The sequence below is a fragment of the Arabidopsis lyrata genome (genome assembly GCF_000004255.2).
Source record: "Arabidopsis lyrata subsp. lyrata unplaced genomic scaffold ARALYscaffold_4, whole genome shotgun sequence".
In the NCBI taxonomy this organism is placed as follows: domain Eukaryota; kingdom Viridiplantae; phylum Streptophyta; class Magnoliopsida; order Brassicales; family Brassicaceae; genus Arabidopsis; species Arabidopsis lyrata.
In genome coordinates this window covers 19,810,326-19,833,885 of record NW_003302552.1, presented here as the reverse complement: position 1 = coordinate 19,833,885, position 23,560 = coordinate 19,810,326, and the positions used below count along the sequence as shown (strand labels likewise).

At 37.1% G+C, this 23,560-nt stretch overlaps 8 protein-coding genes across 10 annotated transcripts; 7 read left to right on the top strand and 1 right to left on the bottom strand.

Annotated features, from left to right (window-relative positions):
• The first annotated feature begins 300 nt into the window (after positions 1-300).
• LOC9315950 (U-box domain-containing protein 63) lies at positions 301-2,465 on the top strand. Its single transcript, XM_021028638.1, has 8 exons — positions 301-783; positions 869-1,103; positions 1,275-1,356; positions 1,450-1,507; positions 1,583-1,671; positions 1,762-1,860; positions 1,955-2,025; positions 2,098-2,465. The coding sequence occupies exons 1-8, from the start codon at positions 336-338 to the stop codon at positions 2,219-2,221; spliced, it is 1,206 nt and encodes a 401-aa protein (XP_020884297.1). The 5' UTR covers positions 301-335; the 3' UTR covers positions 2,222-2,465.
• On the bottom strand, positions 2,404-5,422 carry LOC9317799. 2 transcript variants are annotated; one of them, XM_021028637.1, is made up of 8 exons: positions 5,057-5,417; positions 4,838-4,925; positions 3,865-4,719; positions 3,661-3,771; positions 3,324-3,386; positions 3,002-3,231; positions 2,792-2,895; positions 2,404-2,714 (listed from the first exon to the last, which is right to left on the bottom strand). In XM_021028637.1, exons 1-8 carry the CDS (start codon positions 5,114-5,116, stop codon positions 2,597-2,599), a joined length of 1,629 nt encoding a protein of 542 aa, XP_020884296.1. In that variant the 5' UTR covers positions 5,117-5,417; the 3' UTR covers positions 2,404-2,596. The 2 variants fall into 2 exon arrangements, 1 of the variants encoding a protein (XP_020884296.1); XR_002332651.1 differs by lacking the exons at positions 2,404-2,714; positions 2,792-2,895 and having other exon boundaries at positions 3,192-3,231; positions 3,324-3,439; positions 3,516-3,771; positions 5,057-5,422.
• Positions 5,423-6,406: 984 nt separating this feature from the next.
• On the top strand, positions 6,407-9,408 carry LOC9317798 (transcription factor RF2b). The gene is made up of 4 exons (XM_002881686.2): positions 6,407-7,162; positions 8,088-8,220; positions 8,333-8,417; positions 8,503-9,408. The coding sequence occupies exons 1-4, from the start codon at positions 6,702-6,704 to the stop codon at positions 8,928-8,930; spliced, it is 1,107 nt and encodes a 368-aa protein (XP_002881732.1). The 5' UTR covers positions 6,407-6,701; the 3' UTR covers positions 8,931-9,408.
• A 3,844-nt stretch (positions 9,409-13,252) lies between these two features.
• Positions 13,253-15,031, top strand: LOC9317797 (expansin-A8). The gene is made up of 3 exons (XM_002881685.2): positions 13,253-13,617; positions 13,719-14,031; positions 14,447-15,031. The coding sequence occupies exons 1-3, from the start codon at positions 13,464-13,466 to the stop codon at positions 14,751-14,753; spliced, it is 774 nt and encodes a 257-aa protein (XP_002881731.1). The 5' UTR covers positions 13,253-13,463; the 3' UTR covers positions 14,754-15,031.
• A 60-nt stretch (positions 15,032-15,091) lies between these two features.
• On the top strand, positions 15,092-16,690 carry LOC9317796 (macro domain-containing protein VPA0103). Its single transcript, XM_002881684.2, has 7 exons — positions 15,092-15,298; positions 15,388-15,436; positions 15,601-15,703; positions 15,815-15,910; positions 16,019-16,093; positions 16,217-16,286; positions 16,426-16,690. The coding sequence occupies exons 1-7, from the start codon at positions 15,188-15,190 to the stop codon at positions 16,582-16,584; spliced, it is 663 nt and encodes a 220-aa protein (XP_002881730.1). The 5' UTR covers positions 15,092-15,187; the 3' UTR covers positions 16,585-16,690.
• On the top strand, positions 16,672-18,556 carry LOC9317795 (macro domain-containing protein VPA0103). The gene is made up of 7 exons (XM_021027983.1): positions 16,672-17,117; positions 17,291-17,339; positions 17,429-17,531; positions 17,627-17,722; positions 17,806-17,880; positions 18,060-18,129; positions 18,229-18,556. Exons 1-7 carry the CDS (start codon positions 16,692-16,694, stop codon positions 18,304-18,306), a joined length of 897 nt encoding a protein of 298 aa, XP_020883642.1. The 5' UTR covers positions 16,672-16,691; the 3' UTR covers positions 18,307-18,556.
• Positions 17,516-23,483, top strand: LOC9315949 (40S ribosomal protein S26-1). 2 transcript variants are annotated; one of them, XM_021027986.1, is made up of 6 exons: positions 17,516-17,523; positions 17,908-17,909; positions 22,329-22,421; positions 22,521-22,605; positions 22,725-22,858; positions 23,221-23,483. In XM_021027986.1, coding segments are annotated over exons 1-6 (396 nt in total). In that variant the 5' UTR covers positions 17,516-17,522; the 3' UTR covers positions 23,302-23,483. The 2 variants fall into 2 exon arrangements, with proteins under 2 accessions (XP_020883645.1, XP_020883644.1); XM_021027985.1 differs by lacking the exons at positions 17,516-17,523; positions 17,908-17,909 and adding an exon at positions 22,119-22,232.
• Positions 19,307-20,973, top strand: LOC9317794 (serine/threonine-protein kinase 17A). Its single transcript, XM_002881682.2, has one exon. It carries the CDS (start codon positions 19,791-19,793, stop codon positions 20,718-20,720), a length of 930 nt encoding a protein of 309 aa, XP_002881728.1. The 5' UTR covers positions 19,307-19,790; the 3' UTR covers positions 20,721-20,973.
• Positions 23,484-23,560: the final 77 nt, after the last annotated feature.

The window sequence follows — 23,560 nt, the reverse complement described above, 5'->3', positions numbered from 1 at the left end:
TTATTTAATTAATACATAGGTTATTGTCCAAATTTATTCCAAATATTTTCAATCAACTCCTTTGCTAAAAATTTAATGTAGAACAAAATGGAGAATCTTTAATGGCATTGTACTGTATGTTCTAAACCGGAAACGATTAGTGCCCAAGAAATTCTGATTGTTCACAATATTATCCAATTAAAAAAGTCCAAGAACACCCAAGGTGTTGGGCCATTGCAGATGGCCTTATGAGTTATGATGAGTCCAAGTGGCACATAAAATGTTACCGGACCCTCCAAAAGTTGTTAAATGATACGGTTTCGTCATGATTAACCATCACGGCGCGCGTGCTGCTCATGTCCCACTTACGACGACGTCGTTTTGAAACTCTCTCTGTGTGCTCTTTACTGTCTTACCTTTTTTTTTTTATCTCAGCTTCCTCTATCGATCGCCTTGTGAATTTTCCGGCGGAAAAGCAAATGTCTGTTAATGACAGTATCGATCCTCGGTTCCTATTCCACGTAGAAGATGAATCTCTGCGTTTCCGTGTTGGAGATTCCGGTAGTAAGATCCGGGAGCTCGAAACCGTCGGCGATCGCCGTTTTAGAATTTCTGGAATCCAGCAAGGTTTCTGCGGAAATAGACTTGAGAAAGATGAAACCATGTATTCCGATGGAGATGATGACGAGGACGACGTTTCTATCCGAAGACGAACTGCTCTGATTCAGCCTGGTATTGATTCCGGTAACAACTATGATTCTGCAGCTGCAGCTGAAGAAACCAACAGAGAAAGTAAAAATCCAGGTATAAATACTCTACATTATTTCTTTACGACTACCGAAAGTCCTTGATTGTTAAAGCTAACTAGTAATTATTTGGTTTTACTCAGGTTCCGTTGGTTGGGAAATGGTTGTGAGAGAAGATGATGAGGAAGGGAAATCATCGATTGATCGCCATGAAATGGAGTTTAAGGTGATGATCACTAACCCAGATGGTAACGTATCTAATTCCCGCCATAACATTCAGCCAAAGCGAGATTTTGCTTCTGTGGAGAAAGAGAGAGTCACTACTTCTAGTGTCAGCTCTTGGGAGTCTCTCAAGGCCATCCTCTCTGATCCTGTCACGTAAGTGTTAGTTCTGCTTGTGAATGCCCAGGGAATTTGATAACTAAGTCGAATCTGAGTCAAATGTCAATGTACTTTGATGATTGATTATTGTGGTGTATCGTCTAGAAGGCTAGTTCTTGTTAACATTCATAGAAATGATTTTTCTATTTGTTACTTTGGTTTGGATAGCGGAGCCTTGATGAATGATGCTACGATACTGCCTTGTGGACATTCTTTTGGTGCCGGGGGATTAATACAAGTTCAAAAAATGGTATATGACTCTTTAACAAATCCGTTTAAGATCTTCTTGCTTTTGTCTCATGTGAATCTTAGTAATCTGAGTTGTGGTAATTTTTGTTGTTAGAAAGCATGTTTCACATGTTCCCAACCTACTTTAGAAGGATCAGAAAAACCAAATCTCTGTGAGTTTTACGACATTACTAGTTTCAGCGAAGGACTCTATTCTTCTTCCTGATCAAGTTTATGGGCTTGTTCAGCTCTCAGAATTGTAGTTCATGCTTTCCGCCAAGAAGAAGAATCAGATCATATTCACACTCTGAAGCGAAAGAAAGAAAGGTCGGATCAGGTTTGTTTTTTCAATACATAGTAATCATGTGAGTTTACATTAACAGTGAGAAACCAAATAAGCAGAGTTTCTTTCTTATGAATCTTGCAGCATAAGAGAAGTTTCTGTATCCCAAACATAACTGAAACTCCTAAGAGTAGCCGAGGCATACAGTTTCCTTTCTCCATTGGAGATCATATTATCATAGAGGTCTGAGATCTTCAACCATACTAATGTTACTTTTCCTACATTCTAGAAAATACTACTTCCATGGTTTAACAGACAAAAAGTTCCCATTGCTTAGGGAAACAAAAGGACGCCTCCACGGTTTGTTGGGCGCAAGGCTGTTATAATGACACAGTGCTTAAATGGATGGTTAAGTCTCGCTGCCTCATTTCATCCATAGATGCTGAAGCTCTTATTAACAAAATGGATTTCTGTTTCCAGGTACGTTGTGAAGACAGTGGACAATGCAGAGTCTATTAAGTTACAACATTGCTCACTTGCCAAGATTTCAGACAATTCATCTGCTAAGGTAACAGTAGCTGAAATGGCACCGTCTTGGCTCTAACTCGTAGAAAGCAAATACCTGTGGCTGCAGAAATCAGAAGCATCTGTAATTTTTTGGTTCAGGAGAAATTAGATACTACGTTTGATTATGTAGTATAGGAACGAGACAAGAATTCTCTGTATTAAATCCAGTGTTTTTTATTCATACAAGGAAACTTTGCTCATCTTGAAGAGACGTTTGTATTGAAGCAAATGCCAACTTTGTAGCATTGATATATATAAAAAAAAGGTCGCTTCTAATGTTACATACACAAGGACAAACCCATCAATCGCCTGTTATTTACACTAAAGATAATAAACATCAAAAGTGCTAACATAAAGACAACATATAGGCGGTGTGATTAGTCACAAACTCGGTAAACAAAAAATAACAAGATTAAGAACCGGTAGGCGGCGGCTTCATCATTGACAGAAGAAAACTGCAGGTTGAAAAAATAGAAGCTGCAGCCGCCTGAACCGCCATACTAGTCTCCTGATTACCGTCTTTCCTAAAACTGCAAGCGTAGTGTACAACAAGAAAATCGGTTAGACCAGTCTTTTTCTATGCTTCTATGGACTGCTTGGTCTATACCTTGACTCGGATGATTGGGAACTAAAAGGCGAGTACTCTTCCATTTGTCGTAGACCCTCATTACATCGTGACTGCATTTCCTTCACTTGGTTTAGCGAACGTTCCTGCAAATTTCAAATCCATAGTATCAATACATCAAACACCGACTTGAGCATAAAAGACCATGTCGCTATAATCATTCTAACTCAAAGGCAGTGGATATTTACGCACCAAATCTCTCTGTTCATCATAAAGAGCTTTATTTATCTGATCAAATTTTGCAGACCACCTTTTCTGATGCGTCTCTGTTGCTGCTTTATCGGACGAAGCATCACCAGAGGTATTCAAAGTCGCCATCTCAAGAGTATTTGCTTGGTTAGAAGAAGATTCTCTTGATGAAACGAGAAGCGGTAACTCGGTAGTCAAAATATTTTGAACTCTATTCCTACTATCCTGCACAGCTGCAAGGCATACGATCTCACTCAGATCTCTTAACCTCAATTAATCCGAGAAGCCTCTCTGTGGTATATCTTCAATTAAGTAAAATGCGCACCTGAAAGTCGTCCGCTGAGGTCTTGTTGAAGAAATTCCAGCCATTGGGAAGCTACGGTAGCAGCTAAAAAGCAAACAAACATTTTCCTTTTTAAGCATTTCTTTCCGTTTCCACTTCTGCATATGAATTAATCATTATGCACAAAAAAAAAGAAATACCTAACAATTATTCTTTTGCCACTTCTAGACTTACTTTAATCAGAAAACCTAAACCGTTTATTGACAGAAGTCTTCAATTTACACCATAGGACTTAACCACTTATTACTGCAGACATATATCCAGAAGATCCAACAAAAAGTTTACTCAAGGCAATCTGAAACATGATAAAGGCACTGACCTTCAACAGCAAGAGATGTGGCTTGTTCCGGATTTGTAATGGAAATGGCATTATCAGGTACCCCGGTGGATGGCAACTTAAAGGCTAATGCCCCATCTTGTCTGATTGACTCTGAAATTCCAAGGTAAACAGAGTGATCAAACATTGATTGTGAAAATTCTCGTCTCATGACATCTTAATTAGGTAAATGATAACGATAGATACCTCTTACATTCAAATCGGTACGCCTTTCCCCCACAGTAGCATTATCATTAGCACTTCGAATCAAAGCTTCGATAATTGAGCAGACCTGTTTCTTAGTTCTGACATGGTTAATGATTCCTGGGTTTAATTCCGTCAGCAATCCACTTGGCGCGGTAACATTTGCAAACCTATCTACCAGCTGTTGTTCCTTCCTAGGGACATCGTTTCTCTTCTTGAGAGAATCACTTCTCCGCTTATTCTTTTGTTGCTTTTGCGCAGGTACTTCAACAGGCGTACTCACAACTGTAGAACTAGGTGCTGCAACTCCACCCAAAGGGCCTGATAGAAAACCATTCCGCTTCATTTCCCTCCATCGCCGCATCGAATCTGACTCACCCAATGAGCCCTCTGCACTACTACACATCTGAAAAGGACCAACTTTTTCGCCAACAGAAACTGAAACCGAAGGCTCTGCTGCTCCACGTGGACTTCCAACAGATTCAGTAGTCTCTCTCGGTTTCAAGAGGCTACTATTCTTTGAAACGCCATCAACCTGTCCTGGTCGTGACTCACAGTTACTACTATCATTTTTTACAGTATGATTCTCAAGCAAAGCCTGTTTTCCAGAATTAACAACGCATCTATTATCATCTGTAGAAATAGACTTGGCCTTAGGCAAGTATGTTCTCGCCTCAACAACTGTGGAAGGTTTTATATCCTTAGCTAAAACATCCTTGTCTCTAACTACTCTTCCTAAACCTTCAGCATCAGGAGCCACAAGCATTTCAGATACTTTCGACAACTTTTCACTACTAAGATTTGGTTGCTGAACACTTTTACTGTTTCCATGAGATTGCAGATTACTGTTTTTCGCATCTGTAGCATAACCATAAAAAAGTAGGCAACGTTTAACAAATCATCCGAAAATTAAGTGATAAAGATCATTTCCAACAATCGAATTCGACCTTTAAGTTAAACAAAACTCAAGAATTACCAGAAGCTAGATCTGGGACTTTCACACGTTTAGACCCTAATTCATCTTTCTCTACTAATCCATTTCCGTTACGCTTCTCGCCAGAAATCTGCAAAATTGGGAAAACCCCAGAGACGAAGAACACAAACCCATAAACAAATTGCAATAAAAAGAAAGAAAAACGGTAAATTTTGACGAAGAACCAAAAAGTCATCGGGAAAGCCAAAAGAAGCAACAAACCCCAGAATTCGATGCAGGTTCCGACACAACCGCAGAGGAAATTCCTCTCTGTTCCTCCATTTACACACCAGAAAGATCTCTCTTTTCCAAAACCCAGATGTCGAATTGACTCCACACAGAGACGAAAACGAAAGCGGTACACAGGCAAATTTGAGACAAGCTAATGAACCCAGGAGAGCAAGATTTGAATAAATGATTAGGGTTGAGAAATTGTGTAGAGGAGTGAGGTGAGGACGAAGAAGGAAGTGATTTTTTTGGGGATAAATCGATGAGAGACGGAAGAAAAAAAGGGATTTTGAATTCAAATGGTGAGAGTGTTGAGGTTTTTGTTATAAAGGAGGACTTCCTCGTTTTTTCGGCCGCTCACCTTTGAGCCTTTTATATTCTCGAGACATCATCAAGTAGGGCTCTTTCGTCAATTTCACTAATTGTCTAATTAATTACCAAAGTGTTTACTTTTTATCTTTACTCCACCAAACTCACTTGTTCATATTTTACACCACACACTTACGAATTATGTTACTCCTAAGTCCTAACTATAATTTCTTATTAAAAAATCTCTGCATCAAGATGTGTATATCATCACTTATAAGATTTTATTATTACTAAAAGTGCTAAGAACAAAAAATTTCATTCATTTTGTAAGATTTTAGTCTTTAATAGATTTTAAATACAACGAATCTAATTGATTTTTTTGGCATATACGACAAATTTAGCTATCAAGATTAAAGATTATATTCTTTTTTTTTTGTTTTTTTTTTCGATCGAAAAGATTATAGATTATATTCTTTATACATATAAATATATGTATATTTACTAAGCATTCTTACATGTAAAATAGCGACAAAAATAGTAAATTACATGTTAGTCAGAATTATATATATATATATATATAAATTGATTGAGTCGGTTTTGAAATAGGTTCTTGATGTAGTCATGTAGAAAGGTTTTGGAAGCTAATATGTTTGGATATAGACACTAATAAATTGCAACGGTTAAAGTGTGTAAATTTTAAATCGTTTTATAATTTTTCCTAAAACTCTGAATATATAAAAAAATATAACGGTTATTTGCTAAAAAATTTGTGAAAAGTCCAAAATAACTGAAATTCAGTATATTTCCTTTTATGATATCCAACTATATTTTCATATAAACCCGCGATAAAACATTCCTAAAGTTAACTTAAAATCTAAGTATACATTCTAATTTGGATCTATCGAAAAAAATATATTATAAATAGCAAAAAATGGAAATAATATTAGTCTTTATCCACTATTTTATCCGGTTACTTTGTTTGGTACAATATTTAATGAAAAAACTAAATATTGTTGAACAAGGAATTAGTAATTTATATGTTTCTATGTATGTTAATAAGATCAAATGCAAAAAAAGAAGTATATGATTTTGTGTAATCAAAGACAAAGCTTCAAAGTTGCTTAGACGAAACTCTCAAGGGTTAAAAAAATAAAGTGCTCGCAAACGACGCTGTTTTGGAGCTTGTTCCGTGTTTTTTTGGCCATCACCTTCGGACACAAAACGTGAAATCTGAATCTCCCTGTCTCTCTCTTTCGCTGTCCGATTCCGACAGATAGACAGGGGAAGAAGAGGGCGCGAAACAGAGAAAAAGATAGAGGACGATCCAGATATGGAGGATCCTTCTAACCCAAAATCAAACCAGAGCAATCTCTCACAATGCCCGCCTTTAGCCACAGCTCCGACGCCGGCGCCATTTCGTGGTCCGTACCACCGGAGAGCACATTCGGAGGTTCAATTCCGTCTCCCTGAAGATCTGGATCTCTCTGAACCATTCGGAGGATTCGACGAGCTTGGATCCGAAGATGACCTCTTTTGCTCATACATGGATATTGAGAAACTTGGATCCGGATCCGGATCCGCATCCGATTCGGCTGGTCCATCTGCTCCTAGGTCCGATAACCCGTTTTCCGCTGACAACGGAGGCGCGGAGGCTGGAAATTCAAGACCTAGACACAGGCATAGCCTCTCCGTTGATGGCTCTTCGACTTTGGAATCAATTGAGGCTAAGAAAGCTATGGCTCCTGATAAACTCGCTGAGCTTTGGGTCGTCGACCCTAAGAGAGCTAAAAGGTTTCATCTTTAATCCCAAATGTCGAGAATTTTGTCTGCTTTGATTGAAATCTAGTTCCTTGATAGATCGTTAACAACAGTTTTATGCTTTTGTTTACAATTCGTGGGAAAAAGGCGGTTTCTTTATGACCTTTTTGATGAATATGTAATCTTTTGATGTTGATGTGATGCCATTAGTTAGGTGTTTCTTTTGGAGATCTTTTTGTTTTTCTTGGTTACGTGTTATATCACTTTCTTTTTGACTCTGATCTTCGAATCTTAACGATAACTGATTTTTAACTGAAATTTAGTTATAGCTTCTACTGTGCTGCTTTTTCAATTTTAGGTCTTTCCTACTGAGAGAGAAACCATGAGGGACCCATAAGGATGCTTTTTTTTTTTGTCTAAATCCCAAGTTGAATTCTGTGGGAATGTGTCTCTTTCATGATGATTTTATGGCCCCCAACTAAATTTTTTTGTACTAGCTTATGTTTGATTGGTCGGTTCTAGCTTGTTCTTCAACTCATGTTTGGTTAGAGATCCTAGCTAATGATGACTTTTTGTGTGGTATGGCTTGGATAAGTTTTAATTCTTAACACTGAAACTTTCAAGATGATCCCTTCTTCAAATTCACTTTTAGTAGTCAACTGTTAGGAATTGAAAGTTATAGTTTCAAGTGACTTTGGTGGTTCAAATAAGTTTGGGAATTAGCTTTGTGTGGGATTTGATCTTTGTCAATAGGGTTAAGGGCGATCCAATGTAATCTCTGAGATCTGTAGCTGGGATGAACCTTTGATGATAGTCACTCTTAATTGCATGAATGTTCTTGTGACTTATAGTAAAAAAAATGTCTGCGGCGAGGAAACTTTCTCTAAGCTGTTCTAAACTCTTCAACATTGAGTGGAAACATTCAGCTGTCTAATCCTGTCTCATGTACTCTGTGCAGGATAATTGCTAATCGACAGTCTGCTGCTCGTTCGAAAGAGAGGAAGGCTCGGTATATCTTGGAGCTAGAGAGGAAAGTCCAGACCTTGCAAACTGAAGCTACTACCCTATCAGCACAATTGTCTTTGTTCCAGGTTTCTTATTCAATACTGCATTTGCAGTAACATTCTCCTGCTTTGCACATTTTTTAGTTACTGTAATAGCAGTCAGTTTCTCATCTACTGCCTTATAACTTGCTTCTTACAGAGAGACACAACTGGTTTGTCATCTGAGAATACAGAGCTCAAGCTTCGTTTACAGGTCATGGAACAACAAGCTAAGTTGCGAGATGGTATGGATTAATCTCTCCCTCCCTCACTTTATACTATGATTATTTGGGTTTTAAGGTCATTTATCGATGATTCTTCCCTATGCAGCACTGAACGAGCAACTGAAAAAGGAAGTTGAGAGGCTGAAATTTGCCACGGGAGAAGTCTCACCCGCTGATGCTTATAACCTCGGAATGGCACACATGCAATATCAGCATCAACCACAACAATCCTTCTTTCAACATCATCAGCAACAAACAGATGCTCAAAACCTGCAACAAATGACTCATCAGTTTCATCTTTTCCAGCCCAACAACAACCAAAACCCGAACTCATCCTCTCGCTCAAACCCTCCCACCGCTCATCAGCTTATGCATCACGCTACTTCTAATGCCCCGGCTCAATCTCATTCCTATTCAGAGGCAATGCATGAAGACCCTCTTGGCCGGTTACAGGGGCTTGACATTAGCAGCTGTGGCAGAGGCTCAAACTTTGGTAGGTCTGACACTGTCAGTGAAAGTAGCAGCACCATGTGAGGCTGCATTTCCCAGATTCCGCTTTGTCGATAAACCTATTCTTTTGCTCTCCCTTGAAATCTTTAGCTAAAAAGGTAACATCTTCGTGACAGTCTGATTCATTTTTTATTCTGTAAAACTGGTTTCTTTATGGGGGTTTTGGGGTTTCAACTATAGAGACCACAGGTGTTTTAACTTGTCTGATTTCTCTGTTTCCTGATTCATCTTGTTCTTCGAGGGGAGCTACTGAAGTATAAACAGATCATATTTCTGTTTCTTTATGTTGTCTTCATTCCCTAGTTGCTTCTTTAATCATCCCTGTAATAGATGGTTGAATTTGGATTTGGCTTTGCCTTGAACCAGATCAGAAGGTGTTTTTGTTTTGCAGGTCTCCTACATCACTTTGTGTTATTTTCATTTCCAGCAAATTTAATTTGTAGGAAATCTCTTCTTTGTTGGGCCTGTTGGCTACTTTTATAGTTCCACATTACTTTTGCTTAAAGCAGAAGCTTCTCAAGACTCCCATTAGAACCCTAATGTCTGAAATCACTAATGTATTAAATTGTATTTTTCCAGTTTTCTTAAACCGACATAGTTTCGTAGGTGGAGATTTTGGAAAATCCCACTTAAGCTTAGAAACTAGAGCAAGGTTACGTGATAAACCGGATAAAGACAAAAATTACATGAACCAAACTAGCCATGTTGATGCCACTTATAAGGTACCCTAACTACCAAACAACAAAATTAAATACTCACATGAGAATCTCTCAACTCTATCTTGAGAAAAGCTTAAGAACACTTGAATGTTATTTATCTTGGTGTCGGCTCTTAGAAGTTGGGTCATTTGAAATGACGTTCTCTCTTTGGACATAACCATTCTTCAGGCACGTAGTTATGATAGTCCCAACAGTTTTGGGGCAACAAATAGACAAAAACCTTGTGATGGTTACTTAAAGTATGGTCCCTTTAGTTTTTCTTTTGGTCATCTTTGGATAGACCTCACGTGACCTTTTTGTGGATATATAATTCAACAGTTTTTGCATCAATTGATTCTTGCTCTTATCCAGCTTCAAAAATAGATGATTGTCTCGTTGGCAATGATGAATGTAGTCGAAATTTTAGTTAACAAAGAAATTAAACTATTTAAAATCTTACAGTCGGTCGATTAATTTCATAGTATACACTGAGAGTAAACCTTTACCAATTAAATTAAGATTCAACCAACCACTAAAAGATTCTTTGTCAAGAAAATCTTACCAAAAAGAAGACAGTAGTTTTCAAAAGTAAAGTTAATCCCACTGTCGATCTAAAATATATAGTATATTTCATAAATTCATAATCTTCTTCTCCTTGATGGAATTTTATTTCAAATTTGGCCCTAAAAACAGAGTGATTTCTGTATGTTGATATAACTGTATAAAATATCACGTTTCCATTTATCTGCCTGCAAATTTGATTATATTACATAAAACAACATTTATGCGAAGTATCGCGATGTGATTTCAGTCAAGAAAAATATTTATGAAAATGAGCACATATTAACACATGATTTTTTTTTATTAAAGCTATAGCTTCTTAGAATTAAGAAATTAATATATGCAAAGGTATTTTAGTCATAAATAATTAATAATTTTAGCATGGTAGTAATTTTTTATGATGTGACTGATTGTCTAATTTTAGCATGGTAGTAATTTTTTATGATGTGACTTATTGTCTGAGTTTACCTATTTTTATTTTATTTTTGCTCTCTTTAATTTACTTTTCCGAAAAATCATTATAAAATAACATTGAAAATAAAATATTTATGCAGTTGTGTTATCACTCCAGTCTAAACTTAAGTATTGCATGTTATTGACAGAAAAAAAAAAAAACGGTCTTTAAACTTTTGGTAGAACTAGTCCTACATTTACGAAACATATTGTAGTTTTCTTACAAAAATCCTGTTTGTTCTCTGAAAAACATAACACATTTCTAATTTTTTAGGGAATCACAAAGTCCCCCCTTATATGGCTGTGTTTAGTTGATCACATTATAGGCATATACTCATACAATAGAGATACAGGAGAGTAACTAACGAATGGGATGTATAAAGGATTAAAGGGGCCAAGAAAATGACGTATCAGAGAAATGCATGAGAGCCTTACGTAGAAGTCTTTGCATGTGCTTGTAACATGGTAGGGCTATCTACTGACCCACTTACTATTTTTTTTAATGTATTAGTGGTCTGTCTAGTCAATCCAGTTAATTAAATAGCTAAGCATGTTAGAGCATGTTTATTGGTGAACTAATGTGGGTATCAGCCCATTTTTAATATTTAAAAAATTGATATTGGACTGAGAATGGGTTGATTCGTCTCACTAAAGTGAGTCTTCTGAACCGACTCATCTCACTACGTGTCACTTGCTGAGTGGGGAAAAAAAATTGAAGGGAAATTAACTAATCATCTCGTCTTCTCTCTTCTCCTCCTTTCTCTCTCTCAGGCGATGAAGACGAGGACATCATTCAGCCGCAGCTCACTTCCCGAGATCACTGTCATCGTCTTCGTCGTCTTCCTCATCGGGACCTTCTGTTGCGGATGTATCATATGGTAATTGCTACTGTAAAATCAAATTCAAGAATTTCCCACGCCATATCGTTTCTGTTCCCGTTCTGTTTCGAATCGAATCGGAATCCGAACCGGAGATAGAGTCTTGGGGTTGCTCCGGTTACGTTTCAACTGTCGCTGCTTGCTTCAGTCTAAACAAGTTTCAGATTGAAACAAGTCTCAGATTGAAAATTTATAAAAAAAATTTTTTTTTTTATATCCAATTTTGTTTCACCATTAAACATACAAATTTAACAAAAATTTTATTGAGTATCATTGATTAAACAACTAATTAATTTAATACTAAAAAAGGGCTTATGATACTCATTGGGGTTTATTGATAAACATGCTCTAACAATTAATATTCGTAATCAAAAACACAAACCCTAACAATATTGGAATGTTTTGTCACACCTGTAGTCGGATCGTGAAAACTTTCGATTTTCAGAGCTAATCAATCACTAAACTGGTGTTGCCATAAAAATCAAAGTGATCATAATATATCATTTAAATCGACTGAAGACTTGGAAAAATAAAACAGAAAAAGTAGCTCCACAGAAAGTACATCCTACACGAAATATACAAATAAAAATAGGCACGATGTATTAAATTAAAGAACTAGTTGTTGTCATATGCGTAGCATAGTATCAATTCATCATTGCCATGTTTGCCAATAACAAGATCAATTTAAATATTCTAAAGAACCATGACTATTAGCTCATTTTTAACAAAGGAAAAACAAAAATCTTGTAGACGTAGTTGTTTGTGGAATATCTATATATATAACGTCGAATGCATCATATAAATTGACACGCCAATTATTGATTTGGTGAATATTGAATTTTATCTAATATCTTTATATAGTCAACTGCAAGATTAAAACTTGATTACATTTCTAAAAGTTTAAGGTGAGCTGAACAAAAATAGATGTGATATGAAATTTCGAGAGTGTGCCTTATTCTTGGTTTCTATTTTAAAATGATTACCGGCCGCTGGTAAAAATAACTTCCAAATTCCAATGTGCTCATATTTGGCTATGTTCACTCGAACCGTTATTTTTTCATTGGTGAAATTTATATCTAATAGGAACCGTGCTTAGATTCTTAAGCTGATACTAGTATTAGATAACTTTTTCAAAATAAATTGTAGAAATACCCCGTTGAACACTCTGCTGTCATTGATTACAAACTTTTAACACAAATAATAGTATTTTATCAACAACAAAAAAGACCTTCATTTCAAATATACAAGAATAAATTATATGATCTTATGACCAACGTAAAATGAAAGACGAGACAAATTAATAAATACTCGTGTATTGAAGCATGTGCAAGTATGGGCCACTTGATTAGGAATCGAAGTTGGTCTAACCGCAACATTTGCATGTGACCACAAGTCACACAACCTTCAAAGTCCCGGCCCTTTGATCTTTATATCATATAAATCCATACATTTTTTATTTTATTTTCCTACATAAACATATTACAATACAAATATAAATCTGGCCGCAACAAAAAAATAAAGTAATAATAATAATCTTACTCTGCTCAAGATTAACGGTGGCATACATTGTTGACTTTGCTTCTACTTATCCACACAAGTCACCCATTTGGCCATTTCGAAATTTGATGCTCGATTTCGTTGGAGAAAAGAACTAGATGCATATAAAAACCAAAAATTTAACAAGTAGATACATTGGGATTGAACGAGGAATAAAAGGAACAATCCTCTCGCAAATTGGTCAGAAACACTTGAATAAAATATATGAATACCCCAGAAGGTGAAAGAAGAGACACACCAATGTACTTAATATAGTAAACATTTAAATAGTATTTATCTCTAGCCACAATAATACACTCGAGAACCCCTATATATTCTCAGTCCCTTCATTTGATTCCATACCAATCTCACGATTCTCACCAAATCATATCCGATATCACAACCGAAATAACTAACCCCTTAAAAAAAAAATGTCTATCACATCAGCCTCCAAATATTCAATAATCTCAATTATATCTTTACTCAGCTTATCATTCTTCCTCCAAGGAACTCATGGAGACGACGGAGGTTGGCAAGGTGGCCACGCTACGTTCTACGGCGGCGAAGATGCTTCCGGCACCATGGGTACGTATGACCAATAACAATAAAGAAAAAAGCGTATGTTAGCTAAATTATATCTCTATACCCATGCGTATGTTAGCTAACAAGTGGCATGCACAAATCAGGCGGAGCTTGTGGCTATGGAAATTTGTATGGCCAAGGTTACGGGACGAACACGGCGGCTTTAAGTACGGCTTTGTTCAACAACGGACTCACGTGTGGCGCGTGCTATGAGATGAAGTGTAACGATGACCCGAGGTGGTGTCTCGGGTCTACCATCACCGTCACAGCCACTAACTTTTGCCCACCAAACCCTGGCCTCTCCAACGATAATGGAGGTTGGTGCAATCCTCCTCTTCAACATTTCGACCTAGCCGAGCCAGCTTTTCTCCAGATCGCTCAGTATCGTGCCGGCATTGTTCCTGTTTCTTTCCGAAGGTCCGTTTACTTTTCTTTAAACTTAATTAGGACGCTAAATGATAAGATTGCGACAAAACTCTTCATAGTTTTTAACAATTTTGGATTTATAGTTGGAAAAAAACACACACACACACACACACTTTTTAACAAAGCCAACCTAAGGAAACAAAACAAACTATTTTACATGTAATTGATGTAAAGATTAATCACCAATCTATATTTACCAATATAATTGACTTAGAGACATGACTTTTGTAGCTACCATTGTTAAAACTTAAAACCTAATTAACAAATACATTAGGATATTTTGTGCCATTATTAATTTTTACTAGTGATGTTTGCCGTGTAGAAAAGCCTAGGCAAGAGCTTTTATAAGTCTATGTTCTTAATTAAACTAATGGCTTATGTCGGTGTTTTTACGTGATTATTACAGAGTACCATGTATGAAGAAAGGAGGAATAAGGTTCACGATCAACGGACATTCATACTTCAACCTCGTCCTGATCTCGAACGTAGGAGGAGCAGGAGACGTACACGCTGTCTCGATCAAAGGCTCAAAAACACAGTCGTGGCAAGCAATGTCTAGAAATTGGGGACAAAACTGGCAGAGCAATTCTTACATGAACGACCAAAGCCTTTCCTTCCAGGTCACCACCAGCGATGGTCGCACACTCGTTAGCAATGACGTGGCTCCTTCTAATTGGCAATTCGGACAAACCTACCAAGGCGGTCAATTCTGATCAGACCATCATCATCCACATCTCTCTGTTTTGGGTGCTGACGTGGCTGCGTATTGCTGAGGTGGCTCGTAAGCACCCGCTTAGCTTAGCCTCTCTCTTTTTTTGTTTTTTGTTTTCTTATATAAGAATTATTATTGCTTCAATGGTTGTATTTTCTTTCATTAATTGTGCCTACAAAAAGCAAATTTTTTTACATGTTTAATGAATTTAGCCTTATTGGCCTTGTTTTCTTTGTAATCCAGTATCGCTATAACTATAAGCCCAAAATATTGAAATAAGTATACTGTACATAACTTTAATAATTTCGAGTACCAACAAGGAGCATTCTAAGTCAACGGTCAATAACCGCGTGAAGAAGAATTGTATTTTTCGTCTCTGTTTTCACAACCGTCAATTTTATATCCGGAGTAGTAAAAGCTTTGGCGAATCCAGTGATGGTGTCTGACGGTAAAGAAGTAGCTTTCAAGTTGTCTGATTATTGCGTGCTTAAGATCGTTCAAGGCGACATCACAAACTGGTCCGTCGATGGCTCCTCCGATGCTATTGTCAGTCTTCTCTCTTTTTTTTTCCAGTTTTAAAGTTCAATGCCTTTTTAACTTTGAACATGAGAATGAGAAAACTTTGATTGCTTCAGGTTAATCCAGCAAATGAGCGTATGTTAGGTGGTAATGGTGCAGATGGAGGTACTTTTCTTCAATTATTCTCTTAACCTTAGTATCATTAATAAATCTTATTATATATATATGGATGGTACATATTATTATTCAGAGTTAGGAAATAAGGGAGATAGTAACGATCATTAACAACCTTTCTAACTAACTCATTTCTCATATACATATTAATAAAGCCATTCATGACGCCGCTGGGCCACAGTTGAGAGCAGCATGTTACGAAGTCCCTGAAGTTAGTCCCGGAGTCCGTTGTCCCACCGGAGAATCAAGAATTACGCCGTCAGTTTCGCTTTTTCCTTCTCTATTTCTTTTGTATGTTTAAAATGTTATGAATCTCTTTTTATGTTTGTTGATTGTTTTTTTCTTTCTTTCTATTGGAAATGGACTTAGGGGTTTCAACTTGCCTGCATCTCATGTGATTCACACGGTTGGACCCATTTATAATGCCGAGAAGAATCCTAAGAAACTCCTAGAAAGTGCTTACAAGTAAGCAAGAAAACACATTTAATTTCTGTCTATAGTAAAATATCTATCTTGGTTACTTCACTTGCAGTTTCTCAGTGGATTGTGTATCTATACTGGTGTTGGTAACAGGAACAGTCTGAGAGTGGCTAAGGAAAATAACATTCGGTACATTGCATTTACTGCGATATCTTGTGGTATTTTCAGGTAAAGTTATAGATATTAGGAAGAATCAAAAACTTGATCTTTGCATTGTTGGTAGATGTTTTCAAAGATATCTAATCATTTGTGAACCATCTAAAGAGAAAAAAAATTCAATTGGTTTGCTAGGTATCCTTTGGAGGAAGCTGCTTCTATAGCTATATCCACTGTTAAGCAATTTGGTAAAGATTTGAAAGAGGTAAAATTATTTGCATTGCCACTAAACTTTTCCCTTAAACTAATCATGCTTCAAAAATGCTCCAAGAAATTCTTTTTGATATCTCAAGTTAGTAAGTGTTTCTACGCCATGTTACTGACAAATAGAAAATCTTTCTCAGGTGCATTTTGTTATGTTTAACGAAGAAACATACACGGTGTGGCTGAACAAGGCAAAAGACTTGCCACCTCCACCACAAGGCCGCAACTTCTCCCCTTCGCCGAGAACAACCAAAACTCGATTCTTCAGTAATCTCAATTGTTGCTTCAAAATGGTTTAAGAGTTTATGCAACCCCGCCAAAAATAAGCCATTCTCTCATGTAGTAAACTTGTATCACAATTAAGGAAAACAAAGCTTTGAGAAATAAAATATGTAATTGATGTTTTATGGAATCTTTCGTAGCGTGCGTGCTTTCTCATCTAATCAGGCCCATTAATAGGCCCATTATCATCACTATTAGTAATGGGCCACCAAACTCCGTTAGTGTGAGAGAGAATTTGGCGACGACTCAAATGAGACGACTATGGTTGACCTGTGGAGTCTTGAGTCTCCTCCCTAGATTACTTCACTCGAGCTCGATCCTTAGACCAACTTCGTCTTCCTCGAGAGCTTCTCTGATCTCCGCCACCTCCTTGGTCGCTTCTTCTTCGTCTACTCTCTCTTCTCCTACGAGGACTTCTCGCTTGACAACCGTATCATCCATGGCTTCTAAAGACGAAGGAGCTGTTTTCAATTTGTCAGATTCTAGCCTTCTTAAGATACTTAAAGGAGACATCACCAAGTGGTCCGTTGATTCCTCCTCCGATGCTATTGTAAAGTCTCTCTCTTTCTCAATCAATTCAAAATTCTAGGGCTGGTTTTTCCACAATTGATAGATTTCTAAGATTAGATGAAAATGGTTGATAGGCTCTTGGATTGTATTATTAGTTCTCTCCAATTTTGCTGCATGATTATTACTTTTGACTTAAGCATTCTGTTTCTTCAGGTCACTCCAGCAAATGAACGTATGTTAGGTGGTGGTGGTGCTGATGGAGGTATGTTTTAGGATCCTTTGTCCTGTTCAATCCAATGCCATTGTGTGGTTGTGTTGGTGTAATCTTAAATCTGATTATGTATGTGACAGCAATACATAGAGCTGCTGGGCCACAACTCAGAGCTGCATGCTATGAGGTTCCTGAAGTTCGTCCTGGAGTCCGTTGTCCAACCGGAGAAGCAAGAGTTACTCCGTGAGATTACCCTTTTTCTACTCATGTATAAATGTAGATTGATGTAAATTGGGATTGTTGAGTGATGAACCTGTTGGATTGAAATATTGGAACAGGGGTTTTAACTTGCCTGCATCGCGTGTGATTCACACTGTTGGACCGATCTATGACTCTGATGTCAACCCTCAAGAATCCCTCACAAATGCTTACAAGTAAGCGTAAACACAGTTTCTCTTGTTTACTCTACTAGACATGTTTCTTCTGAACCAACTGTTCATCTTTTTTCTTGCTACAGAAATAGTCTGAGAGTTGCAAAGGAAAACAACATCAAATACATTGCATTTCCTGCCATATCTTGTGGGATTTACGGGTAAAGTTTTCACAACCAGAGGCTAAGTGGTTTATATTGTTTCCCTATTTAGATTTGCTCTTTAGAGCATGATATGCTACAAGACCTATTCAACTAATTATTTACCATTAGTGATTGACTACTCTTGGAATTTTGTGCAAACTCAAAGAGAAACCTTATGTTCGAAATGTTTTTGTTAGATATCCTTTTGATGAAGCTGCTGCGATCGGTATATCAACCATCAAACAGTTCTCTAATGACTTTAAAGAGGTAAAGATAGTTTCTCTTGTCTAGATTGTTACACTTCCATGGAATCAATTCGCTGAGTGACTGACACATTTTTGATCTCATATTGTTATTCTTATTAAGGTACATTTTGTTTTGTTCGCTGACGATATATTCAGTGTGTGGGTAAACAAAGCAAAGGAGGTGCTACAAAAAGCCTAAGATTCCACCAGCGGCCTAATATACGCCCAAATAATCCCCAAACCATCACACATTAAAATTAAGCATTTGTGCCTTGTGATTGTTCGATACATTTAGATTTTGTAATAAAGAAAATTTTGGGGTTTTTGTTAAGGATTCATGAGTTCTTAATAAGAAACTCATCTTACATATGTCACTTAGGGGGGTGTATTGAAACATGGATTTTTGAAAATCTCTCTAGTTACATTGATCGTAAAAGCAAATTTCTACATTCATGTGCAAACTATGTCATCTCTAATGTGAAAACAAGCGAAGATTACAAAGATTTCCTCTGATGAAAAACATACATTTGAGACACAAAATTTTGAGTCTTCAACATTTTTTTTATATAATTAATATTAAGTATCTTTTTGTCGTGAGATTAAGAGGGCATAATATTGCAGATATAGAGAAGAGAGACGATGATTGCTCATGAGATTTGGAGTGAGATACTCTGATTAGTTCTTTTTTAATCGTCGACTTCTGTTTTGTTTATGTTAATAAACCCTCCTAAATGATTCTAGTAAATCTCACCTAATCACCTATTATTTTTCTTTAAAAAAAAAAAAAAAAACTAACAAATCAACCTAATTATCCTAAAAACTTATTCAAATCTCTCCAAATACTAAAATATGGAAATTCCACTAAATCTCTCAAAATCTCTCAAAATATGGAAATTCCACTAAATCTCTCAAAATCTCCAATAGATATTGGTTTAATTTTCCAACAAATTTAAATTAATTGAAATCACTAAATTCTATTTAAAATATTGTTATTTGAGAGAATCTTAATTAATAGAGGTGTTCTGAGATGAGATATAGAAAAAAGGAAATTACTTGTATTTGCTTTATTTATTGTTTACATATATTTCTTTTGTTTAGATGTAATTTTACAGAGAAGAAACAAATAAGAATATGGATTACAACAAAAACTGACTTTAGACGTAGATAGCAAGAACTAAAAAAACAAAGCAAGACTGCTCTTATGTATTTAACGAAAGTATGTATTTTATTTTGTTTGAATACTACTTGGAAGAGAATATTCATATATATGTAGCTCTGGTTTCCAAAAACTCAATTGTTTAGAGCTCCTTTAGATATTTGGTGATCACATTGAAAAAAACGAAAGAGAATATATCCAACTATTTTATTGAAAATTTTATAAATGTATTTATTTTGTCTCTAGTGTTTACCTCAATAATTTATTTCAATATTTTAAGCATGGGATAATATTAAACATTAATTTAGATATAGTTTAACTTGTAAATCTGACATGATTTTTAAAATCCGTTATTGGAAAAGGCCGTATACGTCGTAGTTCCGATTGAAAACAACAAACCGACCTAGCAGAAACTATATAAGTAGATCGATATAGGGTAACATTTGATGTGCCTATCACAATAAATTACTAAGATTACAAAACAAAAAAAAAGCAGACAAAGCCCTAAAGAAGATCGTATACGTAAGATGGAGAAACTTTGTAGAGATGATGATTGGATTGAGGACGAGTCTTCATTGACAACCCTATCTCTTCTTTGCCAAGGCAACTTCAGTTACGTGTGTCTCAAGGAGGACTCCAAATCTCGACTTTGCGCAAAGAAGGCATCGCCGATGCATCACAAAAAGATTCTCGAGAAGGAGCTCAGGATCATGCATCGTTTCCGTGACCACCCTCGCATCGTCCAAGCCTCAAACAAGCTTCACCTTCACAAACAAAGCAACAGACCCTCTGAATGCTTCATCAATAACAGACCCTCTGAATGCTTCATCTATATGGAGTACGCGTCCAAAGGTAATCTCAATAAGTTTATATATGGTTTCCGCAGGAAAGAACAAAAGATACCTGAGACTTTGGTCAGTCGCACGGCTCGTATGATCCTAGAAGGACTCGAGGCTCTTCACTCCCATGGTTACGTTCACTGCAATCTCAAACCATCCAACGTTCTCCTCTTCCCTTCCAAAACCCCTGGAGAGCCGTGGGATCTTAAGCTTGCTGACTTCGGTTCATCCAAGGAGCCTAATACCGATTATGATTCTAAGTACCTTGGTACGGCTAAGTACATGCCAGCAGAGTCTTTTCCGCCAAACGGACTGATCATCGATCCGGGCCTTGATATATATGCTCTAGGGTGTGTGGTTTATGAGATGCTTGGAGCTATAGCTCTCGAGGAGTACTTTGAAGAATTTTACGAGTGGCATTTGCGTCGAGTTATCTCTCCGGAGTCTAGAGATTTCTTGAGGCGGTGCCAGGACATACATTCACGCAGGCCCACCGCGGCAGAGCTCTTGAACCATCCTTTCATTACACAAGAACTACTTCCATCGCCAACCACCGAAGACAACAAGGAGATATCTAGGTCGTTGATTCCAGGTGTCTCGAAGCTTCTTTTGACCTGATCATCTTATTCCTCTCTATATCTTTTGTGTAAAAAAAAAACTGGATAGTGGATTTGCTATGGCAAAGCCTAGCCGAGATGTACCAAGGATCGGTTTGACCTTGGGAACTCGTTAAATTGTGTGCGTCTTTCTTCTTTCAACTCAAACAAACGAGAGCCGTGAGAGATGTGAGATAAATGCCATCGACACCAAAGTCTCCCGTGATATGATTTTGAGGTCGATTTCTCTACACCAAGGCTTCCATATGGTGATTGCAATCTACACCAAGGCTTCCATATGGTGATTGCAATCTACATAAAGAACGATATACATACTTTAATTAGGTTCAGTTGTTTAGTTGGTCAGTTTCTTTCTTTAAATAGGTTTTACCAGTGTGGTTGTGCAGATGTACTGATCAGTTAAGCACTCATTTAAACGATGTGCTGATCAGTTAAGCACTCATTTATTCATGTTTTATGTTAGTAAGTATATACTAAAGTTCAAATATATAAGTCCTGCATATTCTATTGGAGAATTCTTTTTTATTTTATTTTTTTTTATCAAACTTCATTATATAAATGATAAGCATCCTTAACCTCCACTAACGGAGGAAGGGGAAACAAAAGGCAAAGCTGCTTTCGCAAGAGTATCTGCAGCTACATTGCTTAAACGAGGAATGAAATAAAAACAGAGATGGGTAAAGGAAACACTCAATTCTCTGATATCATGAAGTCGCCCTCGAAGTGCGACGATGCTATTTCCTGAGTTGAGAAGGGAGATTAACTCTTTACAGTCCGAGAAGACATTTAGCTGTAGAAAACCGGTAGATTGAGCATCCGCCAAGGCTGAATGTACAGCAATTGTATCTGCAACAAAAGCTACGGGAGGCCTGATTCTCCTTGATCTTTACTTTGTTTGAATCCTGCAAAATCCATCCCAACCCGCAAGACCCTGAGTCTGTCCATGCACCATGCTGCATCCACAAAGCAGTTTGTAAATTCCGGGTCTGGTTGTGGGGATGAATGATCTTTGTGAGGGGCCGACGCCTGAGGTAAATGAAGCTGAGCTTCCATCCAACAACATATATTCATATTTAGTGCATGTATGCAAAATTCAAGTTTACTCTTAAATGTATCTCCATTAATTTAGATTTGTTACTGTTAGATTATCTATGGATATCTCTTTCTATTTTGTTAAGGTTACGTGTGATTTTGTTGGGAAAAAAGTAACTGTGAGTCACTGTGACTTTACAGAGGAATTCTTTGTTGGGGGTTGTGTTACATGACCAACTTTTGCTTGGAATGAAAAACTCACTGTCAGTGTTTGTTTATTGTAAAACAAGAGAAAATAAAACCTAAGCCCAAAATACGTTAAAGCCCAAAATAATTTAAGGCCCAATAAGTAGCAATACAGATCTGCTCCTCCATCTGAGAATAGACGACGAGATCGATGAGAAGAGAGTAAACCCTAGCAGCAGCAGACACACACAGTAAAAGTCCATCGACATCGAGAACAGAGGAAAAGCCAAAGATGGTACTTATCCATTGTTTAGCTCTTCGTTTGCTTATCTTCGATTTACAATAAAGATTGAGAGTTAATGATCTTCCATTGTTGTTGTTTGTGTTGCAGACTTTCAAGCGTAGGAACGGTGGAAGGAACAAGCACAACAGAGGTCACGTCAAGCCAATCAGATGCTCCAACTGTGGCAAATGTTGTCCCAAGGTACTCTCTTCCACCTTCTCTTCTCAATCAATCAATCTCTAGTAGTTCCTATGTGGAGTTTTGATTAGATCTTGTGGTTGGTTATATGATTTTGGATAGGATAAGGCCATTAAGAGGTTCATTGTGAGGAACATTGTGGAGCAGGCTGCTATTAGAGATGTTCAGGAAGCTAGCGTCTACGAAGGTATCATTTCATCGCTCTCTCTATGTTTCTTTGTTTTGTTACATTAAAAAGTTTGGATTTTTGGACTGTTCCTGAGATTTGCAACATCATTGAATATGTGTCTTGTATGTAATTGATAGCATACACATTACCGAAGCTATATGCAAAGACGCAATACTGTGTCTCCTGTGCTATCCACTCTCACGTCGTTAGAGTTCGATCCCGCACCAACCGTAGGGTTCGTACTCCTCCACCTCGTTTCGCCAGACGCAAGGTAACCTCTCTCTCTTTCTCAACTCAAATGATTCTTAATAGTTTTAGTCAAGGTTAATTCATTTTGTGTTAAGATAGAAAAGGTTTCTCGATCTGGTCATGTGATGCAACTTGTTGTTAAGTATGGTTGAATCTTTGAGATGTGGGTTTTGATAAATTTAGGATTCCTTTTGTAAGCTTTTGAGATTGAATAGTAGGTTTCTTAACAAGTTGACTTTCGAGGTGGATTAAGCAAACCAGTACCTTCACTTAATCCTTGACAATACTGCTTTTAATGAGACTATTCTGTTCTATCTTTTTTTTGTTTGAATGATTTGCTCTTCTGAGTTTTTACTGATTGGTTTTCCACATTATGGTAATCAGGAGGATACTCCCAAGCCTGGGCAACCAGGACAGGCCCCTCGTCCAGCTGGACCTGGAGCTGCAGCTGCACCGCGTGCCTGAAACCTGCAATCAGCTTAAATTGTAGTTTCATTTTTCAAGATTTTTGTTTTTCGTATGTTGGCTTCAGATTTTATTCCCATGTGAATCTCCAAATGCTGTTTTTTTTAATAAATGTCTCGACTTTGTTATTATTATATATGTAAACCTCTATAGTTTTGCAATCTGCTTAAGTTATGAGGTTATGCCCTTCACATTCGAAAATCTTACGATATTTGTGAAAATAGTGTTGAGTTGAGAATTAGAAGAGAAATTGCAAACA

What these genes read in the sequence shown, in the direction of transcription:
- LOC9315950 (XM_021028638.1), top strand. Translation starts at nt 336, where the DNA reads ATGTCCCACTTACGACGACGTCGTTTTGAAACTCTCTCTGTGTGCTCT. An exon ending in TAATACAAGTTCAAAAAATG is followed by an intron (nt 1,357 to 1,449) that starts GTATATGACTCT and finishes TTTTGTTGTTAG; the next exon opens with AAAGCATGTTTCACATGTTC. An exon ending in AGAAAGAAAGGTCGGATCAG is followed by an intron (nt 1,672 to 1,761) that starts GTTTGTTTTTTC and finishes TGAATCTTGCAG; the next exon opens with CATAAGAGAAGTTTCTGTAT.
- LOC9317799 (XM_021028637.1), bottom strand. Translation starts at nt 5,116, where the DNA reads ATGGAGGAACAGAGAGGAATTTCCTCTGCGGTTGTGTCGGAACCTGCA. An exon ending in AGTCCCAGATCTAGCTTCTG is followed by an intron (nt 4,720 to 4,837) that starts GTAATTCTTGAG and finishes GTTATGCTACAG; the next exon opens with ATGCGAAAAACAGTAATCTG. An exon ending in TACCGATTTGAATGTAAGAG is followed by an intron (nt 3,772 to 3,864) that starts GTATCTATCGTT and finishes TTGGAATTTCAG; the next exon opens with AGTCAATCAGACAAGATGGG.
- LOC9317798 (XM_002881686.2), top strand. Translation starts at nt 6,702, where the DNA reads ATGGAGGATCCTTCTAACCCAAAATCAAACCAGAGCAATCTCTCACAA. An exon ending in GACCCTAAGAGAGCTAAAAG is followed by an intron (nt 7,163 to 8,087) that starts GTTTCATCTTTA and finishes TACTCTGTGCAG; the next exon opens with GATAATTGCTAATCGACAGT. An exon ending in ACAAGCTAAGTTGCGAGATG is followed by an intron (nt 8,418 to 8,502) that starts GTATGGATTAAT and finishes TTCCCTATGCAG; the next exon opens with CACTGAACGAGCAACTGAAA.
- LOC9317797 (XM_002881685.2), top strand. Translation starts at nt 13,464, where the DNA reads ATGTCTATCACATCAGCCTCCAAATATTCAATAATCTCAATTATATCT. An exon ending in AGATGCTTCCGGCACCATGG is followed by an intron (nt 13,618 to 13,718) that starts GTACGTATGACC and finishes TGCACAAATCAG; the next exon opens with GCGGAGCTTGTGGCTATGGA. An exon ending in GTTCCTGTTTCTTTCCGAAG is followed by an intron (nt 14,032 to 14,446) that starts GTCCGTTTACTT and finishes TGATTATTACAG; the next exon opens with AGTACCATGTATGAAGAAAG.
- LOC9317796 (XM_002881684.2), top strand. Translation starts at nt 15,188, where the DNA reads ATGGTGTCTGACGGTAAAGAAGTAGCTTTCAAGTTGTCTGATTATTGC. An exon ending in GGAGAATCAAGAATTACGCC is followed by an intron (nt 15,704 to 15,814) that starts GTCAGTTTCGCT and finishes AAATGGACTTAG; the next exon opens with GGGTTTCAACTTGCCTGCAT. An exon ending in TTGGTAAAGATTTGAAAGAG is followed by an intron (nt 16,287 to 16,425) that starts GTAAAATTATTT and finishes AATCTTTCTCAG; the next exon opens with GTGCATTTTGTTATGTTTAA.
- LOC9317795 (XM_021027983.1), top strand. Translation starts at nt 16,692, where the DNA reads ATGGAATCTTTCGTAGCGTGCGTGCTTTCTCATCTAATCAGGCCCATT. An exon ending in GGAGAAGCAAGAGTTACTCC is followed by an intron (nt 17,532 to 17,626) that starts GTGAGATTACCC and finishes ATATTGGAACAG; the next exon opens with GGGTTTTAACTTGCCTGCAT. An exon ending in TCCCTCACAAATGCTTACAA is followed by an intron (nt 17,723 to 17,805) that starts GTAAGCGTAAAC and finishes TTCTTGCTACAG; the next exon opens with AAATAGTCTGAGAGTTGCAA.
- LOC9315949 (XM_021027986.1), top strand. An exon ending in GGAAGCTAGCGTCTACGAAG is followed by an intron (nt 22,606 to 22,724) that starts GTATCATTTCAT and finishes TGTAATTGATAG; the next exon opens with CATACACATTACCGAAGCTA. An exon ending in CTCGTTTCGCCAGACGCAAG is followed by an intron (nt 22,859 to 23,220) that starts GTAACCTCTCTC and finishes TATGGTAATCAG; the next exon opens with GAGGATACTCCCAAGCCTGG.
- LOC9317794 (XM_002881682.2), top strand. Translation starts at nt 19,791, where the DNA reads ATGGAGAAACTTTGTAGAGATGATGATTGGATTGAGGACGAGTCTTCA.